General features: G+C 31.8%; 1 protein-coding gene across 1 annotated transcript in view; it reads left to right on the top strand.

Moving 5' to 3' along the window:
• The window catches only part of LOC126734654 (uncharacterized), a 112,404-nt gene extending 88,659 nt beyond the window's left edge, over window positions 1-23,745 (top strand). Inside the window, exons 3-4 of the mRNA XM_050438353.1 lie at window positions 23,279-23,673; window positions 23,732-23,745. Of these exons, the coding sequence (XP_050294310.1) occupies window positions 23,279-23,673; window positions 23,732-23,745 (409 nt within the window). The remainder of the gene's footprint in view (window positions 1-23,278; window positions 23,674-23,731) is intronic.
• The last annotated feature ends 1,467 nt before the right edge of the window (window positions 23,746-25,212 follow it).

Genomic DNA, 25,212 nt, shown 5'->3' with positions numbered 1-25,212 from the left:
GGAAACATTTAAAGAAAAACGGTTTTAGTGAATTATAGCCAGATAGTGTCCAGTGATTTCAGAAAAAAAAATGGTTGTCGTAGGTATCATAGGTATGCCGGTATAAAGCGTCAAAGTTAAAAAAGGTGTAAAGCAAAAACTACTCTACGTAGAAGGTTGTAGAGAACGTCGAAAAATAAGATTTAAAAAGTTCTTAAAATGCTGAAAGCTTGAAGTCTCTAGGTGCTGCCAATAAAGAGTTATTAAGAAAAGTAGAAAAAAACTATCAAAAAAAGGCTCAAAAAGGGGTTTATATTTGTTAACACAGCTCACCCTGTATAATACGTAGCATCATGAATAATACCTCTATTTAATCCTAAAGGATTAAGCTTTTGAACGGTGTTTGTACAAAAAAAAATTTTTTTCTCAAAAAAATCATTTTTTTTTTCGAAAAAAAAAATTAAGTTTGAGCTCGTTTATCTCAGAAGGAGTTTCTTTTGGAAAAAAATAGTTTTAATAAAAAAGAAAGCTACATTTACGTAGAAAAGGCCTGTTTTGTTCGCATTGTCGGGAACATTACCATTTAGGCCCCACAACCGTTTAAGTCCGCGAGGTACCGCGCAAAAAGTTCAAAATTCATTCACAGAAAAATCCAACTTCTTAAGGGTTAATCTTAAAAAGCGCCCTTCGGGAGTTGCTTTGCATAAAGGCCTTTGACGTCAATGAGTGTCAGAAAATTCGGCTCAGTCAGTTTTCCACAAGTTGCTACACCGACTGTTTTCGCGAAAAAAGCGGTTTTTTGCCACGCCCGCCCTTTGGGGCGGCGTGGCCAAAAAAAATTTACATCGTCACGTAGCCTTAACCTTCCCACATAAAACGGTGAAAACCAGAAAAAAAAATTCGCCATAGAAGCAAAGTTATTAACATTTATGTGACGCGAATCCTAAAATCTATCAATTCTTCACGAGCACATATAAGAGCTTCGCTCTTAACAAGTTTGCAGAAGCTCTCAACAACTTACTAACAATATCATTTTGAACGTAACCGTAAAATAAAGTAATCTAGATAATTATTACAGGCTTGATCCCGTAAAACTAAATGAAATCAGACCTATTTTAGGAAGTTTGCTAGATAAATATTGATGCAAAAAGTGTTCAAAAACGGAAAACTAAAACTACGTGTGGAAGCATAGCACGGGATTTAACAGAAGAAAAAAAAATTTACCACTTTCTACAAATTGCCAAAGAAAAGAACTCTTAAATGATTCAAAACAATAAATTAATCATAAATAAGGATAAATATACTTTTAAAAACTTAAAAAATAGTGACCGGCTCGATTCCTTCTATTTGAATCTTTTTATTACCCATATTATAACAATCTTCAATCATTTTATATTGTTCTCTATCCTCCAGGTAGCTGATTAAGAAATCATATCATTTATAGCATATGCATATAATTTATCGAGTTCTTTTATATAACAGGCTGTCGAACGCCTTTGCCAGATCCAGGAAGACTGCTATACATTTTTTGCTTTTACGGCGCTCATTGGTTAATAAAGATATGAATTTATACATATACGAGTATAGCATCTCGTATAAAGGAATGACTTTAAATTGATTATTAGATGATATATTTTGTTTAATTAAATAATTCTCAAACCTTTTTTTTCCGCACTTATTCTAATGTGTTTTTAAAATCAAAAAATCTTAATAATTTCTACGGCATTATAATTAAATTTATGAAAGTGATATCTAAAATGTTTTATTTCAGTTTCTTTCACTCTAATTACATTCTGGATGATTGGGATAAGAATTAAAATTATACCAAATTTTTAAATTTTTCTAATACACTTTTGGCTTAGACATTAATTTTTGTATACGTGATAAAAAAAATGTGACTATTAATTATAAAACATTATTAGCCGTGCAAATTTATTTCAAAATACGCAATGAACCTACTTAGTATCCAGTCATTATTAATGTACAAAATGGAAACCAGTGGGGATTTAGGGAAATTCAATGAAATGTGATTTTCTACTTGATTAACACGATTAATCAATAATTGTTGACGTAATAGGAAGCCTTTACGGTAGCCCGATCGACTGTACATTTAAATTTATTTGAACCGATTGATTTAATGATACGGTGATGATAGTTACCTCGATTATCTCAAAATGAGATTATTGCCTATATGTATTCTAATTATAATTATGATAACATCTCTTTATTAAGTATTACTGATTTATGAACTAATTATAGATAACGAAATATTTGCACAAATTGCTTTTCGATTTATTTTAAAGTGGTTTACCAAGTAACTAAATATCTTCATAAATATGAAATACAGCTATAAAGAGCCTGGACTTAAGAAAGATAATGACGTTCTTAATCTGAAATTAAAAAAAAAGTTATGTTGTTTTGCAAAATACGTATATCTCTTGAAATTATTTAAAATTATCAAAAAGCCTTAAATTTATCTTTCTAAAAACTTTAAACGACATTATTTCCATCCATACATATAAATATAACTTATATTCTCTAATTAATTAATTATCAGAGGTATGATAAAGTTTTCGAACATATCAGTTCTTCTGTCATGTCAGACTTTCTATAATTCCCGGATAATAAAAATCAACTTTATTTGAGTTTTGCATATGTTGTATTTCTAGTAACGATGGTTTTATTTATTCAATTTTGATAAAGTTTAACTACTTTCGTTATAGATTCGAGAGATGATCCAATTGCTCTAGAGCATAACGTGTTGATAGCCTAAGATTTATTGCAAACTGTCCGATTACTTTAATTGCGTTGCTTCGTCCAATAATCTTAGTTCATCCCTTTTCTGTCTATGAGAGTATACTTTTTCTAAATGTTGTCTACATATATATTTCTCCTCAGATGCCTCTAGTTAATAAACGATAAAAAACAACAAGAAGACCTACTTTTTTAAAGAAATACCTAATTTGAACCAACGTTTCGGTAGTTATATCTACTACCGTTATCAAGGTAATTAAAGTAAAATTAAATTAAATTAAAAATAAAATATACTTATCTTTCAAATTTTCAGCTATGTAGTGTCATCAAAATTTCTTCCTAATTCGAAAATACTTTATATACTTTTTTATATGATTTGATGGTTTATTAATAGTTTGACAAACTCTTTTGAAAGATAACAAAAATTTCAAAGGTTACTTTTTTTTTAATTAAAGGGGTGTGATCTTAATGTAAAATTAATCTTAATCTTACTACCGAAACGTTGATTCAAATTAGGTATTTTTTAAAAAAAGTAGGTCTTCTTGTTGTTTTTTATCGTTTTTTAATTGTAATATTCATAACAAAGTTAGGTAGGACATTGAAAAGAAGAAACGAGCTCAGAGATTAATAGATTGAACCTCAGCTCCTAGGTATATAAAAAATCTATTATACCTCAAGTAAATTATTGTATTTAAAACTTATTGAACTTAAATTAAATTAAATATATCGAACGGTATCGTTACAGATTTAAGTTCATATTTCTTTTAAATACGTGAATAAGTCTATTTTCTTCTTCTTTTCAACTTTTGAGCGTGTGAGATAAAAATTTCTAAATTGATTTTTGCTATAAGTGATGTAATACCCAATATAATAAGTAACTCATTAAATACAGTTACGTTTTACCTTTTAGAGTAAAAATGCTTGCACTTTTTTTAAACTTATCACTACCATTGACATAATTTTCATTTAGGTACGAATAAACAAAAATTTTACAGGCGAGAAATGATTCAAGCCAAAAAAATCTTAAGATTATTGCTACTATAGTCAAATCAAATAAAATCAAAATAAGTTTTTTTGTTATTAACAAATATTTGTTGGTAACAAAGCAACTTAAACTTAAGAAAAAACAGAATTAAAACATTCAAAAAGAAAAATTTATACAAAAAAAGAGGAAAATCAAAAGCTATATATACATACAAAACATACACTGTAGACTTCACAAAACATTAAGCTTTTAAACATTAAAACTCTTTAAGGTTATAGTAGGCCTCTTCTGTCAGATAGTTTTTAAGTCTATGTTTAAAGCATTAGAGTGTTGCAAGATCTCTAATGTTGCATGGCAGAGGATTGAATACATTTATACCTACATAAATAATTGATTTCTGAATAAAAGCGGACGAGGGAATGGGTAGTTGCAGATTGTTCGTATATCATGTCACATACCTAGGGTTCTCTGCCATATACTTATGCCGATTTTTGAACATGATGCTAACAAATTCCAGTATATACACACACGTGACTATTACAATATTTTATCGAGCAAATCGAGTCCGGCAGAAATCCCGAGGTTGTGCTTTGCAAATATACCAGGGGGCTCTCTTTTGCAATACAAAGAGCGACTAGAAAAGTTAATTGCTAGCATTTCCCAAAAACAAATACCGTAGCAAAGACAAGACTCAACAAGGGCAAAATATACGGTCCTTCTCATCTCGGTACCCAGCTCTTTAGTTGCGACGCTAATGGCTAAGCAACCAGCTAATATTTTACTGGCACGATCAAGTACGTGATAAGTAAATTTAAGGTTGTTATCAAGGATCTATATCTAGATATCCTCTGGAGGTCCATCAACAGGCTCCGATGTCTCACTATTTAATCCGTGCCAAAAAATTTTGTGGTGTCATCGGCAAATAAGGTAATCTTTCCCTAATGTCCAGATTTGTAAGATCATTGACATACAAAGGAAAAAGCATTGCATCCAAGACTGATCCCTATGATACCCCACAGGTTATCTCGTGACTTTATGAAATCTCAAAGCTCACAAGGTCCCTGATAGATAAGCACGGTACCAAGAATGTGCTACCCCTCTAAAACCACAGCAGCCGAGCTTCAGACGCAGAGACCCATGGCTAACACAATCAAATGCCTTTAAAAAGTCATAAAAGACTGCGGCGGAAACAACACTGCCATTCATTTGGACATATACAGCATTCAATAAATTGTAAATAACTAATAAATTGCAGATGAGCATCCGTATTGTAGCTCTCTTGAAAGCCATACTGAAAGTTACTAAGGAAGTTATTTGATTTGAGGTAAAACATCATGCGAAATCTTACTAGTTTTTTAAGAAAAAAGAGAAATAGGCTGGAAGTTAGATGGATTATCCAGATTGCTATCTTTATGAATAGGAATTACTTTTTCAAACAACCTGAAAAGGTGCTCATTATCCTATCCCGATATCCGGCAAATAAAGTAAAATCTTAACCGTGATTCCTTCCTCACCTGATGAATGTTTGTTTTTCATCAATTTCAAAGCTCCTATTACTTCTTTCAAGTCAGTATGTAAGAAAAGAACGAGTTGTGAACTATTGTCTATTTGTAAGATACTAAGTGGTTCAGTTGATGGAGTAACATTTTGTTGAAAATTTTGGGATACCGTATATAATTTATATTTTCTATTTTTTCTACATATTATTATATATTTTTTTATCAAATATGCGTCCAAAATTCGGCTTTACTTTAATATGTTTACATAGTATTTTTAACCCTACACATAACAGCCTCATGGTCTGATAAAGCAGCATTGATAACAGTGCAATTTATTATAGAGTTTGGAAGGTTAGAACATATGTAGTTAATTGTAGTGGACAAATATTCAGTTACTCGAGTTGGTGAGTCCACATGCGTTTGCAGCAAGTTAAATGAACTAGGCATATTACGTAAACGAAGAGTCGATGCAGAGTTTGGATCCTCATAATTTACGTTAAGATCTCTAGAAATAATTATTTGTGCCGAGCACGAAATTTTAGACAAAAGACTCTCCAGACGAAAAAAGAAGACGATGAAGTCTGATATGGGAGATCGATAAACACAAATTATGTATACATTTCTTGTTCTAAAGAACATTACACAAAATTCAAACGTGGTTTCTTTTAGGAAATAGTCATATTTATTTATTTGTTCGAATGAACTCTGCTTCAAAAACAAAATATCACTAACCAGAATCATACGGCCTCCGTAAGACACTCGAGTACTACAATACGAATGTAATGTATAATACCTAATTATATTAGGTATATATATCAATTTATTTGTCCTTAACCAATGTTCTGTTAATAAAACAATGTTTAGAATTTTTAAGTCATTCAAAAGGATTGTGAATTTAAAAGTTTTATTACGCACTGACAGAATATTAAGTAAGAGGAGAAAATATTCTTCTGTGTGGTTAGATTGAATTGAATCGTTTATATGATTAGTGCAAGAAATTAAGAGTATCTCATAGCCGGTCGTTGAGGAATAAGAAGGAGACGCAGACAAGCTTATTTAAGAGTCCTTAGATTTAATTTTTTTGAAAATTTAAATCTAAGGACTTTTTTTGAAAAGCCTTAAAATTTAGATCGCACACATCAATCAGGTAGATCGTCATAAGTCTCTTGTCGATAGGACCCGGTACTTGTGCATGTACAAGTACTTTTGGCATTAATATGATGACATTCCTCTATAAATAAGTAGGCTATAAGTAGATTAAGCACATGTCGATCCGTTGTAAGAGGTGGTCCAATTATGATAACATTAGTGTGTTGCATACTATTGAGATGTTACTTTATGACTTCTGAGTTCAGGCGTTTTCTCATAATTGAATTTTGCGAGTTGAGAAATATGAACACAAAATACCTTTTTGTAAACCTACTATAGTAGGAAAGACATTTCTCTAACATTTCCTCAGTGAGTAATAAGAATGTTTTTAAATATATATTAAATTAATATTGAAAAATAAAATTTTAATGTAATTAAATAAAACTTCATTTAATACCAAAAAATGTACTATATCGAAGATAGCTTTGTAGGGTACCATTAAAAAGCATTTTTTAAGGGCTTGCAGGCAAAATATCACACGCAGGGGATTGTCATTAAAACATTCACCATAACTATATAATCTTAAGTTGAGTTAGCTGAAGGTTTCCATCTTCAACTAAATATATTTGTTTCCTGAATTTTATTTATTAGATAAATTATTCTCATGAATAATAAATTTAGTGATATACATAAAAGAAATATCTCAGTGATTCCATTCGTCTGTGGATTGTGCATAGATTTGCTTACCTTAAGTCGGTGTTTATTAAGGTATTAAATTAAAAAAAAATTAATTCTGCAATTTAATCTTTAACCGTATTTTGTCCGCTAGAAATTACGTAATTACAAATGATAATATATTATTATTAAATTAAGTTTAAAAATTCTGTTTCGTCAAACTGTAAAAAGTATAGCTCTAAACATGGTACCTTGAGGAATTCATATATTACTTGCATGTCTTTTCCATCAATAAGAACTTTTTTCAAGCGATTTCATAAATACTATTTGAACTAGTACCACCAACGGATCAAAAGCCTTTTCTAAGTCAAGAAAGTTAACAAGTATAAATACGGGTCGCGGGGATCAATTGGAATATTTTTATTTCTTGCCAGTATCAAGAAAAAAAAATAAAAAAACGTATAATATGTCACGATTATCTGGTTTCCCTGGCAACGGGGTGAATAATATGTCTTGTAAGTTCTTGCATTCACAGATAACACTTATGCATAATATTTCCAAACTTAATAAAAAGTTTTGATAGTCCCGTCACCTTAACCAAACCTTAACAACCTCTTTATTCCAATTACTATTATTTATTTCGTAAATATCTGTAAACATCAATACCCTACATAAATTACAAATATATATTTATTGTAATTATTATTTTTTTTAAACCTCGTATAATATTTAAAAACAATTAAAATTCATCAATAATGTACTAATTATTAATAAATAAAATGACGCGTATTGCGTCACGATTCTAGCTTTTGGGTACAAGCCATAAAAATCGATTAAAAAGAAGAAGAATTATCGGTTCAAAAACATAAATAATTACGTCACAAAATCCTGGATTGGTTTTCATCCACCTTTCTTTTTCGTATTGTTATCACATGTATAAAGCTTATACAGTGCACATCAGAATCATATGTCTGCCATCCTGCTTGGAAATAATTGACATGGAGCTAACAGAAATGACGTTATTTACAGTGACTGATGCAACATAATTACTTATATCTAGAATCTTAGGACGTTCAACGGGTACTGGTGGAGGAAGCTAAAAGCTGTTCACAGCTTCACTCACGTGCGCTGCGCATCATTTAATGCACTCACAAAAACAAAATAATGTATTGTTGTTATTGTATATGTTTGTTACATAACCTCGGGAAAGCAATCTGACATTTCTGCATAATACTGGGTTAAATGAGCGCAGGAGAGACAGAGCGTGTGGTGGGGTAACATTCGTACGCTCCGATTTTAGCCTCGCTGTATACACAGCTCAGCATAGGCGTAGAACGTCCTGATTTCTAGGCTTAATGACAGTAAGCGTGAGTTGGGTTTGTTTTAGGGGTGGTATTCTAATTAAATTACTTTTTCCCTAAAAGTGTCTCTTTCAATATAAGGCATACTATAAATTGATTTGCAGTATGTCAGGTTTCTGGTTTTATTTATTGATGTTATCTTTTAGAATTGTCAATTTTTATTAAAATCAAATTTTAATTGATTATTATTTAAAATTTGATTTTCTAACCTTAATTTGGACACGCCTTTCTACCATTTTCATTGGTCCAATTAGGAACGTCAATCAAGTATCCGTTGCGAAGCGAGAGGACGCTAGAAGATTTGTTTGTTTGCAACCTTTACTTTTCTATAGTTGTGTTGGCTCAATAAAGACGATTCTATATAAAATATGCACAATCATATTCGGAAAATTGAAAGATTCAAGATACCATTTTTCGATCATTTTGAGCCATTTTAAGCCTATAATTTTCCAAATAAAAAGGTCGGTTTCCACATATTTTAGCTATTGCCGCCATTTGCTTAAAAAAGATGCGATCATCTGGCCATATGCTCTGTTTCGTTCTCTCTCCTTTTGTTACTTTTTTCTAATTTTAGTTATTTTTAGTTAACATAAGTTTTCTTTAAAGTTTGAGATATTTAATAATTAGTTCGGTAATAGTTTGTTCATTTTGGTTTATTTACATTGATTTTGCATATAAAGTTCACCCGGTATAACACACGCGTTGGACCCCTCAGGGCGTGAGGAGTAAACTATTTGACCGAGGTCATCCGCCAAAAACTTAAAATACGGAACAGGTGTGCAATACCGAAAAGTAGCAGTACTACGGCAATTATTGAATCGGTACCTAAATCTCATGCGAGATAATACCGAAGTGCATTACGTCTTTGTCAATTTAGTGAAAGCTGATTGGGGTGTTCCTTATATCAACATCCTCTACTTCATTTATTACTAGGGTAAGTCGAGTAATTTTTTTTCGTTTCACGTTAAATTGTGTCTCTTCTTATTCTGTTTCTATTTTATTTCGCTCATTACATAGTCTCTAAGGGTTTGCGTCGCAAATAGAAGGATCACCTTATTTCAGTGTGACTGGAGCAGCGTCCCTATTTTTTTACAGTCTGGCCTTGATAACTTGATAAATAATTAAGATTCAAATAACCTTGATTTAATTAATTAAACATATATTATAAACAGGCCCGAAATATGCTCTTTGATTGAGAGATCATCTCTATACTTTAACATTGCGTGCCGGACCACTAACTTATTGCACCAGGAGGCCGGCCTCTGGTCGAGCAGGGTAGATCTGCTTGATTATAATCTTCTGTCTAATTTTAATATTTAAATAAAAACGGCATCAAAAAAATTCTCAGTGTCTGAAGGAAAAATAGTTTTCGTAGGTATGCCAGCGTTAAAGCCAGAAAAGTGTAGAGTAAAAACTACTCTACATAAAAAGTTAAAGATTATGTCAATAAATAAGTTTTAAAAAGTTATTTAAATGCTAAAAGCTTAAAACCTATAAGTGCCGCCAGTAAAGAGTTATTAGGAAAAAACTGAAAAAGTTGGTCAAAAACAGCACAAAAAGGAGTTCATACATACGCGGTGCGCTCTGTATATTACGAAGCCTGATGAGTAATAACACAATTTAAAGCTAAAAGATTAAGGTTTCAAATTATGCAAACAAATCGATGAAAATTCTTGTTTAAGCCCGTAAACATTAAACAATAAACATTAATTTAAAAAAAAATACTTCACGAGATAGTAATTTTTTTGTAAAAAATAGCTTAAATAAAAAAAACGTACATTTACATAAAAAATACATTAATCATCTCTAATACCATAAATTGAACCGTTTAGGCTCCAGAGCCGTTTTAGTACCCCAAGATACCAAGCAAAATTTTGAAAGATCACGGCTCGGAAAAAGCAACTTGCTTTTTCAGCAAAATCTTGCTTTTGCCGCTTCAGGGGTTAATCCGAAAAAGCGCCTTTTCGGAAAATATTTTCTTCAAGGGTTTTCATGCCTGTAAGTTTAAAAAAATTAGGAAAAGTCATAACGACGCAAATGGTTTTTCAATAAAAATTTCCGAAAAGATCGCTTTTTTTTAATCCTCCAAGAGAAGCATATATTTTTTTCTATCATGTACTCTCCTCATCTTACGTACGTATAACGCCGAAAACCAGAAACCAGAAAATTCGTTATAGAACCAAAATATTAGCTTGCAATGATCGGCGAATATAAAAAGATAGCTTCGCTCTTAATATAACTCGTGTAACTTTATAATTATTTAATAAAGTTGTATGAGTTATAATAAGAGTTGTATAAAGTAAGTGATACGGGAGATAACCACAGGAGGTGAAGTATGGCCGCGCAAGCCAGGAAATGTATTAAGCAATATTAGGCATTTTTTCGAAAACTTTAAATAGAATAGCAATAGGTTTAGCTAATTGTAAAAAAAGAATATTAGCTTAAAAAGTCAGCGAATTAAATTAGGCCAGGTAAATTTGATTTTGTAATACCGACTGGTTATTTTTGCTTCATAAAATATTAAAATAATAAATATTACAAAACTATAAAATTCACATCCCAATTCTGCTCCTGGATAAGCTAAATAAAAAAAATGTGATTTATTAAAAATTGAATTTAAAAAAATATATATTTTTTTAATTAATTTATTTAATTTACATTTTAAACATGTGATTTCAAAACGCTTTTATAGAGCTAAGTTTCATGGCGGTATAAGTATTTTATTTCATACGATGACAATCTGTCAGCAGAAATCCTTATCAGCAATCTGAAATAAGTGTTGTAATTTTTAAGAAGTCCAATACTCAAGAAGTCCAACTATTATACAGATTATTAATATTATATTATTATTATTTTCTTGCCAAACAGCCATCGCATTCCCCCTTAAGGAAGGGTGGATCGTTACCTTATCCCAGATATCTCAGATATCAGAAGGATGAAGCTTCTGGTGGAGTCCTTTCCATGTTATTAGACCAGGCTCTTTGGTATTACTCCTGTTGTTGACACAATAATTGGAACTGTCCGCACTTCTCTCTTTTTCCATTGTCTTCGTATCTGGTGTTCTAGATCCCTGTACTTAACAATCTTTTCATTATGTTTTGCTCTTAGGTTGTTATTATTGGGAATAGCTACATCAATAAGGGTATTATTATTATTATTATTATTATATCCACATCTCAAATCATCAGAAAGTTCATTAACAACGTAGATAACGTCAACTAGTTAGTCAAGAAGAAACATATCCTGTAATTTTAATTTAAGTGTATTATTTGTAAATAAATGTAAAGAACAGAATCCGATAACATGGAAAGGACTCCATCAGAGCTTCATACTTTTGATATTTGAGATAACTATGATAAGTGAATGATCTCCTCTTCTCCACGGGGGAGTGCGATTGCCGTTTTACTAGTTACATTTACTAGTTACCAAAATAATACAGATAAATTAAATTCTATTTATTATTCATAAGTGCTAAAACTATGTAACTAACATTTAACAAAATAGTGTCTGAATCATGTTGAAGCCTAGTATTTGTATATTATAAAGAGACTTAAATGATTCATTTAGCTTGATGCAAGGGCGTCCCTAGAGAGAGGCAGGGGGGGCAGTTGCCCCCTCCCTGCCCTCGCAGGCGTTAGGCCTAGAGGCCTAGAGGTTAACGCTAAACAAGTCATCCGGCTAATTGAAACTTTTAAAAACGTATATTTTGTAACTTATCACTTATTAATTTCTAATTTCACTTAATAATTAGGCTATTAGGTTACTTCAATCTAAGATAAGGCTTTACTATACCTATACATATTTACATTTCGGGGGCTCGAAGCGCTCGCAAGTGAAAAGCGAATTGAAACGATTACGCTCACTTTGAGCCAAGAACCTACGGATACTACGGAAAACGTACGACGTTGAAAGACGCCCAGTATCTGAAAAGAAAATTCAATCATTCCTGGTTGGAAATGTACTCACCATGGTTAGCATACTCCCGCCAACAAAAAGGAGCCTTCTGTAAATTCTGTACACTATTTCCACCCAATCTGAGCTCCGTTAGAGGTGTTTTAGGTTCGTTAATTATGAAGCCGTTTTGTAGGTTCAAAGATGTTCATGAATACTGCAGAAAACACGCAGATACTCACTTTCATAAGACGGCATTGGAAGCAGCTAAATCTTTTCTTGATAATGTGCCAGTAGGTGTAGATGTGCAAATTAACAAATACTCTTAGGAAGGTCTTCAAAAAAACAGGAAAATTATAAGATCGATTATTTCCTGCAATGCGTTTTGCGGATCCCACGACCTAGCATTAAGGGGGGCAAGCTATGGTGATGGAATTCTGGAAGGGCTGTATAAGATGCGAATTGACGCAGGAGACCTTAGAACATTGAAAGGCTAGAATTAGTCAACAACAACTTTGTTTGAGTCCAACATGTGCACAGGGGCAAGAGGGGTGTTTTGTTTACAAACATATTTGCCGATTCTCTGTTGTCAAGTCGACGCAAATTTCCAACGGAGGAAATTTTTAGCTATATTTTAACAACCATTATAACGTTAATTTAACTTATTTGTGTTATATTTTATAGGAAAATAAAGAAATTAAAGTAAAAAGAATAAATACTACAATTAACCTATTTTAAGAATAAATATAATATCCTTAAGCAAAAAAAAACAAAATTATTAACATTTCTATCCCTAAAACTGCTTCTAAAAAATTTGAAGCGACAACACCGGAGCTTAAGCGCCTGAGCCATACGCGTAGTGTCATCTGTCAAACGGCCTCTTTGTAGTGTTTTTTTAAATTGCCAGGATGGCAAAAACTTGTGTCGTTTGTGCCGCATTATGATAAAAAGGTGATTCCAGCCGCCGATCTTTTCACAAGTAAGTACCGATACTTTCATAACATCACATAATAGGGTTACCATCATCATAAACATAGAATAGGGGATCTTATAGATATAAACCTAATAAAAACTTGAATGTGAAAGTGTGCATAAAATACCAAAATATTTATATTTTTAAATGTACCTATATAGTTATGTTTTTTTAATATAGATATTAGGTAGATAGATGAAATTACTAATTTTTTATTGCCTTTAAAGAATTTTGAAATTTATTTAGATATTGATATCTATGTATAAAATTAATTTTGTCTTTCCCTAAAATTTTGTCGATAATTTTTTGTTTGTTTTACCATATTGCAACTTACAATAATACATATAGTAATTGGCACCACATATTAATTTATTACTGTAATTGTTTTTGCTTTTTGATTAAATATCAAATACTTATTATAGATTGCCTAATATATGCCCACAGGGAACAATGGATTTTATTAATGGAAATCGACAAAATTAAAAAGAACATATTTGTTTGTTCAGATCACATCCTTAGAAGTGATTTCTTATATAAGGAAGATAATATTATCAGCAGCCAGACTTTATTTAAAAAATCAGCTCTACCTCAAAGGTAATTTTTTTTTAAATATATTTTTCTAGTATAAAAAAATCGTCACAAAAAGTATTAGTGTTACTCATATAAGCTTTATTTATACCTAATACTTATTAAATTAGGTATGTGTGTAAAACTATTTTTTACTAGGATTTCTGATGCACTGGTTAAAAACACAGCAGCCGATAATTCAGTTAATTTACCAAGTGATTTACCTTTCAAAGCTGCAGGGGTAGTTTTCCTGAAGAGTGCAAAAACTTCTTTAGCTTCCAAAATGGTATATAGTACAAACAGTGAAGCTAATATATACAAGTATGGATAATTAAAATAGATTAATAATCTTGATACACCAAATTTTGTATAATTACAGATCTGATCATTCATCATCAACAATAACTGCATCTGAGATTAATAGTTACCGTGGGGTCTAGGAAAACAATTACTATTTCCCATCTAAGCCGTTTTTGTTGAACTGCTACACATTCCCTGACTCCCTGACTTGCCAAGGAAAAGGTAAAAATACACTCAAAATAGACTACTAGTTTTATGCCATGTATCATCCTATTCTATATATCTTATTTAAAAGTGATATAGTATTTTATTGTGTTATATTTATTTAAGTAAATACAATTAATCAAATGTATGATATTACAAAGATTCTTTATAATAACATGCATTTTATTGATCAATTGGTTTATCATAATATATTTTTTTTATTTTTTCTTTTTCTTTTTAATTAATACTGTATTTTTGTGTATATTATTCTAGGGTAAAATCAAAATGATATCCTGAGGACCTAAGCACTGATGATTCCACCGTTTCAAAAGCTAAATCACTTGTCACCAAATTATGGAAAAAAAATAAAGAACAAGAAATTAAAATTCGAAGATTGCAGCAAACAAATTTGCGCCAAAGAAATTGAATTAAATTTCTCAAGTCATTATTAAAATACTTAAGAAATAATAACATGATTTTCGAAAAAGCCCAACATACTACATATTTTATTTACTTGTAAAAGTACTTGTTTGTATATTACTACTAATAAACTATTTAATCTAATCTATTGTACATAGTCTTTATTCTCAGGTAAGCTTTGTTTTTTAGTATAAATTAATATCATCTAATAATTGGTATTAGGTATTATATAGGTCACTGTTAAATGTCTCAAAACCATTGTACAGGCTAAATACTCATAATAAAAATCTTATAACTTATAAAAAACCTGCAACTCCTTCACAATTTGAACATCCTTGTAGTTTTTACTCATTCCGCTGAAGCAATACTGTCCCTTTGAAAAAGTCAGCACCATAGAAGTATATATTATGTGATATAAAGTAAATGTAAAATTATGCAAAATAATAAAAATTTGTGTCTTAAAACATGATTTATTAAGAAATCTATAATATTATATTAATAAAATATTTAATTTCCTATTTAATATTAAAAATGCTTTGACAAAAATGCTGCGTTTTATTAGGACCTTCCTCTAACGAAGTCCGTTAAAAAACACATAAATAGCTCGTAAATGGTAATATTGGGTCGTATGAATAAAAATGAGCATTTAGTATCTACTCATGAATTTGGAGCAAATACTCCATGTCATATGAATAAAAATAGGGAGCAGATGCTCCACTTGAGTAGGTACTCTTATGTATAATTTGCTGTGAGTTCATTCTCAGTTTTCTTATGAATAAAAATTTGTTGATGCTCCTCGGAAGGAGAATGTACTCCACAATTTTGGAGTCTGATATATAGCAGACTTCAGTTTGTCTACGGCAGAACTATGGCTGAGTTCATTCTTAATTTGCGTTCTAAAAAATATTACAAACCTAGAAGGCGTACCTGTGATCGTGATTTTAAAGTGTTATATCGATTTACTAGAGAACATGTAGAGTGGATATCAAATCACTTTTTGGGTACAGACTCTGGAGAAAGAAGAGGTGGTGCTATAAATAACATTGATAAAATGAAAATATTTTTGAGATACGTTGGTGATTCGGGTTTCCAATCAGGAGTAGGAGAAGATGTTGGTGTTCATCAAAGTTCTGTCTCAAAAGTAGTGACGGAAGTTACTGAGAAGCTAATAGAAAAATGTGGTCTGTGGATTAAATTTCCTCACACTGCTGCCGACATAATAGAGGCGAAACAAAAGTGGCAATCAAATTATTCTTTTCCTTGTGCATTGGGCGTGATAGACTGTACCCACATAAAAATAAAAAAGCCACCTATTCATAGCGATGAATACATTAATCGCAAAGGTTATCACAGCATTAATGTCCAAGCCACATGTAATTCAGATGAGTGGTTTACAAGTGTAGACGCTTCATGGCCAGGATCTGTTCACGATTCACGGATTTGGAGCAATTCAGAAATTTCAAATATTGCGAGGAATGATTTTCATAGGTCGCAAGCACTACTCTTAGGAGATAAAGGATATGGTATAGCACCGTGGCTAATGGTACCTTTTAGAAATCCTAATACACCACAAGAACGTGCTTATAATAATTTATTTACAAAGGAACGTGTAATAATTGAAAGATGTTTTGGTCAACTAAAACAACGATTTCCGATGCTACAATATAAAGTGCGGGTATCCATAGAAAAAGTTCCAAAATTTGTCATATGCTGTTGTATATTACACAATGTAGCAAAATATTTAAAAGATGAGCTAGATCCTATGGAGCTCCCATTAGAAGATATCCCACTTGCGTATCCGGCAGAAGAGGAGTTGGATAATAATAATATTAGAAGAAGCGGGCAACGGAGGCGATCTGAGTTAGCAGATGTCATTCTTGCTTTCGCTTGAAGTAAGTAAAGCGTGGAAAGAACTTATTTATCATTTTTATTATTAACACTTTAGAAAAATGTTTTTGTCACATGTTAGAATTCTTTATTTCGTAAGTGATTCTAAAAAGTATTGACACATTATAATTTGAAATATGCTTGTCCATTGTCAGCTTGAATGATATTATTATTGCTTGAATTAGATTGTTCATCAACATCTCTGTTTAGCTGTCTCTTGAGTTTTTCCTCTTTCATTTCTAAAACTCTCAGTTGTTTCAGTAAAACTAGTCTTTGTAGTTCGTTATTCGAGAGTTGTTTAGTAACGTTTGTTTCATATTCTTCGAGAGGACTACCTTTATTATGTTTCTTTTTTTTAGGTGCATGTTGTACTGTACTAATAGCATCATCATTTGCTGCACTCGTTTCAGAAGCAGAAGTTGATTGCCTAGGGATTGTATCTTCATGGCCGATGAAGAAGATATTAATTAATTTACCTGGAACTTTTGCAAGTACTGGATTTGTGTTGCCTTCCATGATTTTCAACAAAATATTTTCCCAATCCTGCAGCACAATTTTCCTATTTCCAGTCCTGTTTATGTCAGTCTTTTTCTTGAGTCTGGATTTCATATTATTAATTTTTTTGTACATTTGACTTGTCGTTATTTGTGACCCGAAATTCAGCTTCCACTGTTTGTTAATCAGTTCTATTGCTTGGCTTTTTGACTTTCGGACAGCTGGTATTTGTGACTTGGATAAAAGTATGGGAACATCACGTAGCATGTTTACAAATCCCATTTGGGATTCGCAGACTTCAGTTTCTTCTTCACTTTCACTCATTGCACACTGATACTTGAATTTATACTAATACACGAATATGCGAAACGCGGCACTTGTTTATTTGGTGTTTTTTCAGGTGCAGACTTGTTTGGAAATATCGAGTATCTACTTTATGTATTCGGAGCACATACTCCTCTCAGCGAATTATTTTTATTCATATAAAACGGAGAACAAATCAGCACTTCATGCTCATGCTCATGAGTACATACTTGGAGTTTCAACTCAAGTGTTATTCATAACAGCCATTACTTATACTCAAACTCTAATAATTAATAAAAATTTATCAGGTAAATATTTGTTGACGACGTCACTGGTGCTTGAGAGTGCTTGTATCGGTGGCATTAACAATGCGATCGAGCAGCGTTGCGATGCCATTACCGTTTTCTCGTTGCTTCGTACTTTTTTTCATTTATTTAACATATATTGACTTCGATATAGAGTATCTTATCAAATTTCTTTAAAAAAATGCTTGATATTTTATTAAAGGGGAGCAGTAGTATTGTTATGAGCCTTCAGAAACAACTGAAAATTTTTATGATATTATAAAGCGATTTTTTCCATTTCTCTATGAGCATTTGGCATCATTGCATCAGAGATGTTGCAAACAAACAAACCCGCCCATAGTTCCACGGCATGCTACTTCGAGCCTTATCGATCGGTTGACATCCAGAATGAGATTATCAGTATATATAAAGTGATTTTTTCCATTTCTCTATGAGCATTTGGCATCATTGCATCAGAGATGTTGCAAACAAACAAACCTACCCATAGTTCCACGGCATGCTACTTCGAGCCTTTCAATGTTCTAAGCAGGAGACACTATTTTAAAAAACCATCTTGAGCATGGAAAGAAAAATGCAAGTTATCGATCGGTTGACATCCAGAATGAGATTATCAGTATTTGTGGAGATGTTATTAAGGCCGATTGCATCAAAAATGTGAAGATATCGCAAGCATATAGCATTTTAGCAGACGAAACAGCGGATATCTCTGGAAAGGAACAGCTCTCAGATGGCATAAGATATTTTGATGAGGAAACCAGCAACATTGAAGAAGTATTCCTCGGATTTGCTGAGCTTACAGCCTTGGACGCTAAATCGATTTAGGATGATTTAGCGATTTAGCGAACGAATTCGTTTATTAACGAATTCCTGACGAAAGAGGATCTCGATCCAGATAAATGCGTTGGTTTGGGATTTGATAATTGTTCCACGATGTCAATACAAGAAAGCACTATTTTTTCATTGCTCGTCACATAAACTCAACCTGGTAATCAATGATCTGAATGCTCTGCCGGAGATCCGAAATACAGTTGGGGTCATCAAAGATATAATTACATTTTTTCGTGAATCGGTTCTAAGAAGAAAATTAATACCCAATATTCCCAAGCTGTGCGAAACAAGGTGCAGCGAGAAATACAAGACCATAAGAGTTTTTAAAGAGAACTTTTGTGATATAATGGAGGCACTAGAAACCCTGTCTCGAGATGGCAATATTGCGACAAGGAAACATGCATATCAGCTCCATGCTGCAGCTTCCAAAGTTTCGTTTATTTTTAGCCTTGGATTGATAGCCAAATATTCCGCTCTTTTAGAACCAACAGTAAACGTGCTCCAATCAGTCTCCTTGGATGCAGTTCAGGCATCACAGCATATTGGTCGTATTTTAAAACTGATCAAAAACCACCGTGAGAATCCCGAAAAAATAACAGAAGAAATTTTCAAAGATGCTTCTGTTATTGCGGAAAAAATTGGTTTGGATATGAAATCAATACCGCGTACTGCTGAAAGACAACAACACCGTAGCAACCACCCATCAAAAAGCCCCTCAGAATTTTGGCGCGGGTCCATAACAATTCCTTATTTGGACTCAATTATAAATTCCCTAGAAATAAGGTTTTCTGAAGAAAATAGACCATCATTTACTTTGCCAAAACTACATCCTGCGCAAATGAAAAACATTTCTTTGGAAGGACTTGAAGAGGCTTGCCAGAAATTTAAAAATTTTTACGGTGTTACAAATATCCAAAATGAGATAGAGCTTTGGAAAAAAATATGGGAGGAAAAACCAGAATCGGTCAAAATGAGTGTTGTGGACATCCTCAAGGAAACTGATGATTTCTTTCCTGAAATTAAGAAGGCTTTACAGATCCTTGTTGCATTATCTTGTACGACTTATATAGTTGAAAGGTCATTTAGTAGCCTTAGGAGAATCAAAACCTGGTTGAGGAGCACCATGTCTGAAACTCGACTCAATGGCCTCGCTATAATAAGTGTACACAGGTAACACATTTTTAAAAACTTGGACGATTTTGTTAACAAAGTGACTAACGAATTCCCAAAGAACCCTAGAAGATTATGTTTGAATTGATTTTTATGTAAATATTTTGTTCGGTTTTTATGTTTTTTTAATTAAAATTTTTGTTTTTGTCTTTAGTTCTTTGATGCTGCCCCTAGATTATTCAACAAAAAACACATACCTACTTCGACATTAGAGTTGTATTTGGTTTAGAAAATGCTGTTTGCATGCGGAAGAATCAAACTGGCTAATCTTAAATTTATTTATGTATTGAGTAATTGAATATGAAAAACACCTGTTAAATAATTCTTTCGTCTAATATTAAGGTTATGCACATCCGTACAAAATTTGATCTTTTTTAATAGATGGAAGTGTTTAAGAATTTTATTAAAAAAAAACAGAAAGTATGTAAGTCTTGCTAGCAGTGCATACTCAATCAGTTTGCTTCAGTTAACTTATGAGATATGGGGTCTCTCTTCCTTACACCATAAATAAGCCTTAGACAACAGTTGTGACGTTTTCAAATTCTGGCTCAGAATAATCATGACAAGAGCCATAGATAATGTCACAAAAGTTTATCAGTAATAAAACCAACGATTCACACAAAACTTTCTTAATTTTAGGGCTTAAAAAGTGCCTAAGAGGAAGAATAGATTTCAAAGCAGAATATCCATTTCTTAACTTAAAAGTGACATTTCCTTTAGATCTTGGTTGATTATCCATAACAAGCCCTAAAGTTTTAGCACATGTTTTAAACGATATAGCATTATTGTTTATATGCAAATTTAAATTTTCCAAGATATATGACCGGTGATTGTCTTTACAGAAAAGAATGGCAATTGATTTAGTAGGATTAATTTTTAAGAGCAGCTTTTGGGCCTCAACAAATAATATATTTACGTCTTCGTTAATACATTGATTATCATTCAGAACTTTTGAACGGAAATTAAAGCTGCATCATCTGCATAAAGTAATGATGTTTGCAGTGTGTTAGATTATTATTAGTGATTTGTGATGTATAATATGCATTCGAAAGCACAACTTCTTGTATAAGTACGTGATAATATGTATTGCTTTTTTAATTACTTTATAATAAATTATATTAATATACCTATAATAATTAAAAATTATGATTGGAGAATACATTTATTTTGTGTATTAAGCCAGTTGCATATTTTTAAAATACAAATTATTTAGGTACTCCAGAATAAGTCATAAACAAAAATGTTAAAGCCTCTTCTTCCGGTATGCATCCACCAGCTTCGAATATGGACTCTTGTATCGTATTAGTTCATATGCGATTAAACGTAACTTTCTACATTTCTTGAAGGCGTTTTTTGATGCTGATAAATAGACCACGAAGTTAAGGTATGCTAGCCAAAGATATTTCCTGACATGCTCAGCAAGACCTAAATGTTGAACAATTACTACTCTTAATTTTTTACTTTCTTCGAAAGGAATTGGCTGATTGTCTAAAATAATTATATCTCTACATTTCTTTTTGAACTCATCTTTATTTTTTTTTGGGCTAAAGACAGATTTTGAAGCGTTAAGTTGTAGGCAACGTTTTCTTAATATATCTTGTATATTTTCTAAATCGTAAACAGAAGTTGTTACTGCCTGGTTTCGTCTGGGCGAAAAGAAATTTAACTTGTATATCATTACATTAAAAATGGTGCACAACAAAAGAAAAAACCCTTGAGAAATTAATTAGACATAATGAATAAAAGGCCAAGAATCGATAACTAAACAATACATGCCCTAGCTCTTAAAAAGCTCGATAAGTTACCTCCAAACAACAATGCTTGGCACCATACACTTAATTTTTAAGTGTCGCTTTTACGATGTCATTAAAAATCTTAGTGAAGGCAATAGTGCAACTATTTTTTTTGAATCCAGACTAATAAACTGGTGATTAGAGAGAATTATCTTCCACACTTTTCCTAAAATTTGGTGTTATGATACTAATAGTGCTTTGTTGATTTAAACTAGATTTAAAAACTTTTGGTAATAAAATTACTCTGGCCTTCTTGCAATGTAATAGAAATATAAGTCTTTAATACTGTAATTGTAAAATAAAGCAATAAAAAAATTGAATTAATTCTAATGTTAATTTACTAGTACCATTAAACATCATAGCTTTTATGTTAATAACGATTAATATCAATTTCCATTACTGCATCACAACAATAAGATCAAATTTTCAATATACCGTGAGCCCACAGACACTGATAGTACCATCCCTTATAACTCCAACCACCATAATAGCCAGAAATTTTTAGCTTTCCATTCTCACTTTTCTAGATTCTGGATAAACTTGACTTCAACACGGAGATCAATTTTATAAAACAAACGGCTTCGAGCAACTTTCACTTCTTTTCACTTTCCCTTATAATTAATCAATAAAATTTATTTCAAACATATAAACAAAAATCTATGATATGAAATAAACAATAATCTAAAATATTTAATCAACATATAATCAACAAAAATAATCAGACCTAAGAAATAAAGAAAACGAAGGACAAGGCACACGAAATACCTATATGTAAGGAAAATCTAAGACTAGGATGTAGGATTTTTGGTCTATTTCTAATTACTAATTAGCAATTACGAATAAAAACAATCATAATATTACCAAGAGTTTAATGAATTAAATTTTTTGAATTTAATATAATTAGGAATCCTTGCTTATGTATTGGAACCACAATGGCTTTCTTTAGAAGACCGTTGTGAAGGAAAGTTACTGTATCAAGAAAGAATCATTAATACAATTGGCCAGTGATCTCAGGGCCAAGATGGGAAGATCGCACTTTTGGAAGAGTTTCCAAATGTGCCTTTTTGAAGTGGAATTAATTCGTTTTCTGACCTATCAGTTCCAACTTCACATTATCCTGTTCTCAAATTTTCTGTTATTAAAATATTATTTGTGCAATATTCATTGTTTTTTCGCATTAAATTATGTAGATAGCAATATGCTAATATAACTGTAGCGATATTCCAAATCTCGTAACAAAGATTCCAAAGGCATTTTCCACTACTCTTCGGGCTCTGGATAAACGGTAGTTAAAAATACGTTGAGATCTTGTCGCGTGTTCTCGATTATATGGTTTCATTAAGGCATCATCCCAAAGTAAACCAAATTACCCAAAGTTACCCAAAGCAAAGGCATCCATCATCCCCAACACATACATAAGGACAGTAGACATCTGTAGCTGGAAATTTTTAGGGTTCGGGAATATTTAACTTATTATTTTGTAGCAACTCCCAAAATTTTGTATTATAGACCACGCCACCATCTGAAATTCTACTGTTTTGTCCTACGTCAACCATCAAAAAATTGTAATTGGCACCTACAATGGCCATCAATACCACACTGTGATATCCTTTATAGTTAAAATATCTGGATCCTGCATTACGTGGTTTTATAATATTAATATGTTTGCCGTCTATAGCACCTAGGCAATTTCAAAAATTCCATTTTTCGTTGAATTCTGAGGCAACTTGTTCCCACTTCTCTTCTTTTAGTGGAATCTGCAAAGAAATAAATTAAATAAAAACCGTTTTTTACTTTCAGATCGAATCAGAAGATCAGAACCCTCTACCTGCAGGAACACCAAAAAGACAAAACCAACGAAAAAAGAACTCGAAGAAACCAAATTATTATCTCTTGCTGCCTGCAACTATCTGTCAAAGGATGGTTGTTTGAAGCAAAATTGGGAACTCTACACAGAGACTCCGTAAAAATTAATTATTCAAATCATAACCTTTCACCATGTTCAACATCGGCTCAAAGTTGGGCACCTACCTCCAACCACAGCATGGGTTATTCGTATTCAACTACTTCGACACCTCTACAATCACTCCAACCCCAAGATCAGTATGTTTTAGAATGTTTAGAAACACAACCGCTACACCAACAACCACAACAACAAACTCCTGGATACCCTCAGAATTCATCACTACAAAAATGTTATATTACCTTTCAAATTTAAAACTAACATTATTTTTTCTAATTCTTAATTCATAGATAGTAGAATATAAGATTTATTTGTAAACTATATTTTTCTTACCTTAATAAATTCTTTTAAAACACAGATAATCGCTTCACAGGTTTACATAATTATTTCACTGTTTGTTGTTGGGGAAATCAATGTTGAAAATTTCAAATCTTCGAAAGATCTTTCTGTTGCTAAAAATCTTAGACATAAAGCCAGCCTTTCATGAGGTGATATTGCTTTTCGCATATTCGTATCTTTTTTTTTTAATACTTGGAGTAAGCAAATCCAGCAGTACTTGATATGTTGGAGTTCATTCTAAAGTAGTTTTAAATCATTCGGTTCTACTGTTTTTATATAATGCAGGAGATTTACATGAGTAAATTTTTCCCGCTGTAATATCCAATCTTTCACCCAACGTCTTTTTTTTTATTTATTTTTTTCTTCATTATTTTCGCAATGCGGGCCAGTGTAATATCAACACAAACTTTTCCAAGAGGATTCATCATGATGTTTTCTGGCGAAAATTTGCCGAGAAACTAAACTTTGAAGGAAATATTGATTGTATGAGGACTTTATTAAAATATTGACAATAATATTGACCGTGTGAGGTCCGCTTAAAGGTTTATTGTAAAAGGTGGAATAGTTTTAGCAAGATCAGCTGTAACTGAACAATAAAAAGAATTACTGATATTTGCATTCAATTGCGAGCTGTTTGTATTAGAATATTTTTTACCTCTTAGGGAATTAACAATTTTTCAACATTCCATTTGCTTGTTGGGAGAATTTTTTTTCCTACTTATAATAATTAAATTTTGCCTGCCCGATTAATCTGCGTTAAGTGCTTCGGTATTTATTAAAATAAATCATAAAATGATTATTATAAACTGCAAACTTGCGAATTGAGTGCAAACATCTTATATTTCTACCAGCTATCCGTAGACCTTTGTGATCCAAGTTTTTTTTGAGTAGATTTTTGTTTTTATGTTTGAAAAAATTGTCTTTTATGTTTTTCCAGCGGACTTTACAGTCTTCAGCTAAAAAAATATATATTTATGTATATTTTACTATATTTTCTATTATTGTAAACTTTTTTTTACAGGTTTATGGCAACTGGTGAATCACTAAGGTCATTATCCTTCGCCTTTAGGATATCGCACTGTTATATTTCAACAATTATTAAGGGCACCTTATAGGCATTACGTGATCATTTGCATACAATATTTTTAAAAGCTCCAAGTAAAGAAGAATTAAAGCAAAATGCCTTGGACTTTTGGAAAAAATGGAATTTTCCTAATTGCATTTTGGCTATTGACGGCAAGCATATAAGAATATTCTGTCCAAGCAAAAGTGGCTCGCTCTTCTTTAACTACAAAGATTATTATTCAATTGTTTTAATGGCCTGTGTGGATGCAAATTTCAAATTTGTATTTGTTAACGTAGGAGCATATGGTAAAGAAGGCGATAGCAGTATATTTTCATAATCTAAAATAAGAAAACTGACGCACTCGGG

The sequence above is a fragment of the Anthonomus grandis genome, chromosome 3 (assembly GCF_022605725.1).
Source record: "Anthonomus grandis grandis chromosome 3, icAntGran1.3, whole genome shotgun sequence".
In the NCBI taxonomy this organism is placed as follows: Eukaryota; Metazoa; Arthropoda; class Insecta; order Coleoptera; family Curculionidae; genus Anthonomus; species Anthonomus grandis.
This window is presented reverse-complemented; position numbering and strand designations above follow the sequence as displayed.